The 5659-nt window shown below is 58.2% G+C and overlaps 2 protein-coding genes across 2 annotated transcripts; one reads left to right on the forward strand and one right to left on the reverse strand.

Moving 5' to 3' along the window:
- Positions 1-2: 2 nt before the first annotated feature.
- On the reverse strand, positions 3-1609 carry POSPLADRAFT_1097389 (hypothetical protein; the record flags this gene model as incomplete). The annotated part of the gene is made up of 5 exons (XM_024483148.1): positions 3-146; positions 195-284; positions 334-576; positions 640-795; positions 1379-1609. Coding segments are annotated over 5 exons (864 nt in total), but the record flags the coding sequence as incomplete, so codon positions are not given.
- A 1176-nt stretch (positions 1610-2785) lies between these two features.
- On the forward strand, positions 2786-4175 carry POSPLADRAFT_1154704 (hypothetical protein; the record flags this gene model as incomplete). Its single annotated transcript, XM_024486875.1, has 5 exons — positions 2786-2935; positions 2988-3449; positions 3499-3588; positions 3638-3809; positions 3856-4175. The coding sequence occupies 5 exons, from the start codon at positions 2786-2788 to the stop codon at positions 4173-4175; spliced, it is 1194 nt and encodes a 397-aa protein (XP_024334967.1).
- Positions 4176-5659: the final 1484 nt, after the last annotated feature.

Below are 5659 nucleotides of genomic sequence, written 5' to 3' on the forward strand. Positions count from 1 at the left end.
CCGCGCGTCTTCTTTGTTTTGCCCAGGACAGACACCTTGTCGAAGTAGCAGCCCTGTTGGAACTGCGCGCACCTATCGCAGGTCGTAGCGTTCTCGGCCCACACGCAATCGACCGGGGCCGAGCGGTAGCCGGCGCAACGGTCGCACTATCGAAAAGTTAGCTTCGAACCGCTTCGACGAAGAGTCGAGCTTACCTTCTGTCCCGACTGGCGCTTCTCAATCGCCGCGGCGGCCATGTCGACCTCGGTCATCGCAAGCGGACGTTCGACCGTCCGAGGAGTCTTCTACGAAAGAGAGATTAGTCACCGAACGACGATAGAAGAAAATACTTACGATCGAAGGGTCGTCCGACAGTTCGGCGACTTCCTCGTCGACCCTCGCGCGCCCCTTCCCCTTGTCGACACCGGCAGGCGCGGGGTCAGAAAGAAGGCCTTCGGCGGCCGCGATCCGCGCCAACTCCTCATCAGCGGCCTCTTGCGCGCGACGTTCGTCTTCGAGGCGCTGTTCCTCTTCCTCCTTCCGACGCCGTTCGTCTTCGAGGCGACGTTCCTCGGCGGCCTTCGCACGCTTTGCGGCCTCTTCGACGCGGCGTGCTTCCTCTTCGGCGAGGCGCTTCTGTTCTTCGAGGCGTCGTTCGACCTCGGCATCGATGGCGGTCGCGAGCTCGGGCCAGTCCCCGCGCGCCCACTCAACCCACGACTCCGGCGCCCGCTCGGCGAGTTGTTTGACGGCGGCGGCGACGCGCAACTCCGTCTCCTCGTCGCGGATGGCGCCCAGGGCCTTGCGATAGGCGAGCTGTTCGAAAACAAGGGGTTAGTTGGGTTATGCAGATTACGAAGCGACTTACGACCAGCGGCGACAAATCCTACGCCCACTCTTCGACCACGTCGAGCGCGGCGTCGGCGGTCGGCGGAGCCTCGAGGACCACGAGCAGCGAGGCGAGGCGGCGGTTGACGAGCGAAGGCGTCGACGCAGGGGTGGCGGAGCGAGCAGACATCGTAGAAGCAGAGTGAGTATGCGAGAGAGGGCGACGAGAGAGCGACGAAGGAACGATGGGATGGGGAAAATGAGGCTAAGTCTACCCTGCTTATAACCCCCTTTCCGACCAGCGTTTGGCGCCGGCCACGTGGCGTTCGAAGTCTACACGGGTTGCCAGGCCGCTTCGATCCGTTCACGACCATCGCGCTTCCCGCATCACGTGGAGGACCGAGGGCGGTCCAAATTTCAATAGGGAGGAGATGATAGGCGCCGAGCCCCTCTGGGCCCCGATTCACCTCTTTTCGGCACTCGCATCCCGCCCGGCACTTCGACTCAGTCCCCAACACTTCGATTTCGCCTTCGACGCTCTTCGACACCTTCGACGGTGCGCGACGCTTACTCGAAGCTCGGCACGGTCTTTCCGATGCCTCGTGCGTAGATCTCGGAACATCTTCCACATTCGGCGAACAATAGGGCCACTTGACGCCGCTCGGCCAAGCGCGCGCTTCGCTCCAAGCCACACCGAAGTAGCCGGTCTTTCCCGATTAGGTATCGAACCTCGCGGCATGCCTTCACGACGGCTACCGGTCCGAAGTGGCCATATGTTGCTCTTCATCTCCGCGTTCGGCATGACGTCATTCTACCGATGGACTTGGTATGTGCCCCTCGGTGAGGCAGCTTCTTGAGGAACAATGCAAAGCCCCTTGTACTCGTATGCCACTCTCGAATAGTCGTAGCGTCCTGTATAGTATAAAACCTGTCGTACTTCTCTCTAAAAATAAAAGATCCGTTCCCCCCCCTCGAGTTCAGAGCTCATAAGTCGAGTTCACCCCGCGTAAAAGCTTCCACTGCGTCACTTCGTCCCTCGCTGCGTAACTTCGAAACCTCGTCCACTGCGTTTACTCGTCGATACCGTCTCGACGAACCCTTCGACTTCGACTATTGTCGAAGAAACCGCGAACCGCGCCCTAGCTAAGTACACCCCATCGAATCGTGTCCCTTCTCTCTACGATACATCGAAGAGCTCTGCCGAGCTTCGATCGTCGCTAACTTTCCACAGCTTCCGAGTAGCTTCGACGACGTGTTGAAGCCACCTTGTACCTACTCGTTTGTTCGTAACCTTTCCCAAGGGCGTTTCTCGGGTTCACTCGAACCGCGGGACACCTTGCTGCTAACTCCCCTCTCATTAGACTATAAGCCGTCTCTCTAGTCCCTTTAGGTCGCACCCAGGTTAGGGGTTAGGGTTTCGTAGGTCGTATCACCGCGAGGTTCGATACCTAATCGGGAAAGACCGGCTACTTCGGTGTGGCTTGGAGCGAAGCGCGCGCTTGGCCGAGCGGCGTCAAGTGGCCCTATTGTTCGCCGAATGCGGAAGACGTTCCGAGATCTACGCACAAGGCATCGGGAAGACCGTGCCGAGCTTCGAGTAAGCGTCGCGCACCGTCGAAGGTGTTGAAGAGCGTCGAAGTCGAAATCGAAGTGTTGGGGGACTGAGTCGAAGTGCCGGGCGGGATGCGAGTGCCGAAAAGAGGTGAATCGGGGCCCAGAGGGGCTTGGCGCCTATCATCTCCTCCCTATTGAAATTTGGACCGCCCTCGGTCCTCCACATGATGCGAGAAGTGCGATGGTCGTGAATGGATCGAAGCGGCCTGGCAACCCGTGTAGACTTCGAACGCCACGTGGCCGGCGCTAAATGCTGGTCGGAAAGGGGTTATAAGCAGGGTAGACTTAGCCTTATTTTCCCCATCCCATCGTTCTTTTGTCGCTACCTCGTCGTCCTCTCTCGTATACTTCCTCTGCTTCTATGATGTCTGCTCGCTCTGCCACCCCTGCGTCAACTCCCTCTCTCGTCAACCGCCGCCTCGCCTCGCTGCTCGCGGTCCTCGAAGCTCCGCCGACGGCCGACGCCGCGCTCGATGTGGTCGAAGAGTGGGCACAAGACTTGTCGCCGCTCGTGGTAAGTCGCTCGTAAATCTGCATAACCCAACTAACCCTTTGTTTTCGAACAGCTCGCCTATCGCAAGGCCTTGGGCGCCATCCGCGACGAGGAGACGGAGCTGCGCGTTGCCGCCGCCGTCAAGCAACTCGCCGAGCGGGCATCGGAATCGTGGGTCGAGTGGGCGCGCGGGGACTGGCCCGAGCTCGCGACCGCCATCGACGCCGAGGTCAAACGACGCTTCGAAGAGCAGAAGCGCCTCGCCGAAGAGGAAGCACGCCGCATCGAAGAGGCCGCGAAGCGTGCGAAGGCCGCCGAGGACCGTCGCCTCGAAGATGAACGGCGTCGGAAGGAGGAAGAGGAACGGCGCCTCGAAGACGAACGTCGCGCGCAAGAGGCCGCCGACGAAGAGTTGGCGAGGATCGCGGCCGCCGAGGGCCTTCTTTCTGACCCCTCGCCTGCCGGTGTCGACAAGGGGAAGGGGCGCGCGAGGGTCGACGAGGAAGTCGCCGAACTGTCGGACGACCCTTCGATCGTAAGTATTTTCTTCTATCGTCGTTCGGTGACTAATCTCTCTTTCGTAGAAGACTCCTCGGACGGTTGAACGTCCGCTCGCGATGACCGAGGTCGACATGGCCGCCGCGGCGATTGAGAAGCGCCAGTCGGGACAGAAGGTAAGCTCGACTCTTCATCGAAGCGGTTCGATGTTAAACTCTTGGACAGTGTGATCGTTGCGCCGGTTACCGTTCGGCCCCGGTCGATTGCGTGTGGGCCGAGAACGCTACGACCTGCGATAGGTGCGCGCAGTTCCAACAGGGCTGCTACTTCGACAAGGTGTCTGTCCTGGGCAAAACGAAGAAGACGCGCGGCGGGGGATCAACCACAAAGAAGCGCAGTAAGTCGTTTCTTCTTGTTCTAGGCCTTCGCTGACGACTTCGTAGTTCGGCCGGCCTCTCCTGGGCCTTCGGTCGCGGACGCGAGTGGTTCGAAGAAGCGCCGAGTCGACGAGCCTCCGCGACCCCTTCTACGACGGCCTCTCGATGGGGCCAGCCGCCTTGGGCTCGAGCAGGACGACCTCGATGCACTCGACCTCGACGACGAGTCTCGGGGAATCATCCGTGTCATTCGCGAGGAGCGTGCTCACATCGCGCGCCGTCGAGCGCTCCTACATGACATGGACCTCGACCTCCAGAAGATGGAGAAGGCCGCGCTCGCGAAGGGGGGAATCGGGTTCGTGCGCGGGGCTGTCGACGATGAGTAGGCGATGGTGCGGGTCGTCTTGTATCGTAGTTGTCCTTATGTCGTAGAATATTGTGTCCATAGTCGAATCAAAAATGTGGCCTTTGGCCTAGACGAAACCTAGTGGGAACTAAGAAAAGGAAATGAAAATAAGCGTGTTCGAAGTAAGTCGTAATATGATCGAAGGACATAGAAGGAAAAATAGAAACGTTCGTAGCAAGGGAAAATGGACTTAATGAAAATATAGGCTCAGTTTGTCATCACAGCCTAGGAGGACTCGTCTAAGGTGAGCCTCCGCGCAACGGTCGAATCGAAGTGTTCGTAGAACGTCGAACGATGTCGCGGCTATTGAGTTGAATCGAAGGTATTCGTACAAAGGATGGTCTGGAACGTAGGAGAAAATCAAACATATCGCGTAACGTGAGAGCAGGAATGGAGAGAAGAAAGTACGTATCGTGTTCTACAAGTAAGGGAAGAACCTCTATTCGTCGCGTTCTTCGGCTTCTTCGACTTCATCATCGTCGTCGTCGCCTAGCGAATTTGATAGTTCGAGTTCTCGAAGACGCTCGGTCGAGACATCTTCGAGATCTTCGGGAATCGGAATGGATTTGCGCGCGAAATACGGGATGACGCGGAAGGCTGCGATGGGTCTATCGAGGACTGTACCGTCGAGTTCGCACACGATGTATGCGCCGCCCTTGTTGCGCGAGACAACGATCAGGGGGCCTAGATATCGCGGGCGCATCTTGCGGTTGAGGGACTTCTCGATCTTCGTGTTGCGTATGAGTACGAGGGCTCCGCGCTTGAAGTCGAAATCCTGGATCGAGTGCTCGTGCTCTTTCTCGAAGCGAATTGCTGCAGTTCGACGTGCTTCGTAGACCTTCGAGTGGAGTTCGGTGACTTACTCGACGCGTTTCTGAAGCGCAATGGCCCTACGGGCGATGAGATCTGTTGTCGAAAGGACCGAAGTCGGTGGTGGTTGCAGATACGTAGCTTCGACGATGTCGAAAGGAATGAGCGGATGGGTGCCCATAACAGCGAAATAGGGAGAGCAGCCCATGCGTCGTCGAGTCGTGATGCACTCGGACCAAAATACAAAGTACGCAGCTTGGGACCATTTCTTCTCATCTCCGTCGGCTGTCTTAAACAAGGCTTGTCGCGTGCTGAAGTGCGGACGTTCGACGAGACCGTTCGCCCTCGAATTGTACCCACTGATTCGAATATGGTTGATGTGGTACTTCTTCGAAAGGTAATCGGCCGCCTTGATGAACACCGTACCGTTGTCGGTGACGATCTCACTGAGCGCGCCCCATCGACAGAGGATGTCTTCGAAGAGCCAGTCGGCGAGGGCCTTCGCTGTCTCTTTTCGAAGCATTCGAAACTCGGGGTAAGTCGTGAGCGAGCATCTACCTTGGACCAAGTACTTGTATCCGCCCGAGGCCGGCATGTGCATTGTGTCGATGTGAATTTTCGCGAAGATGGGGGCTGGTACTGCGACGGTCGGAG

Source organism: Postia placenta, assembly GCF_002117355.1.
Source record: "Postia placenta MAD-698-R-SB12 unplaced genomic scaffold POSPLAscaffold_15, whole genome shotgun sequence".
NCBI classification, from domain to species: domain Eukaryota; kingdom Fungi; phylum Basidiomycota; class Agaricomycetes; order Polyporales; family Adustoporiaceae; genus Rhodonia; species Rhodonia placenta.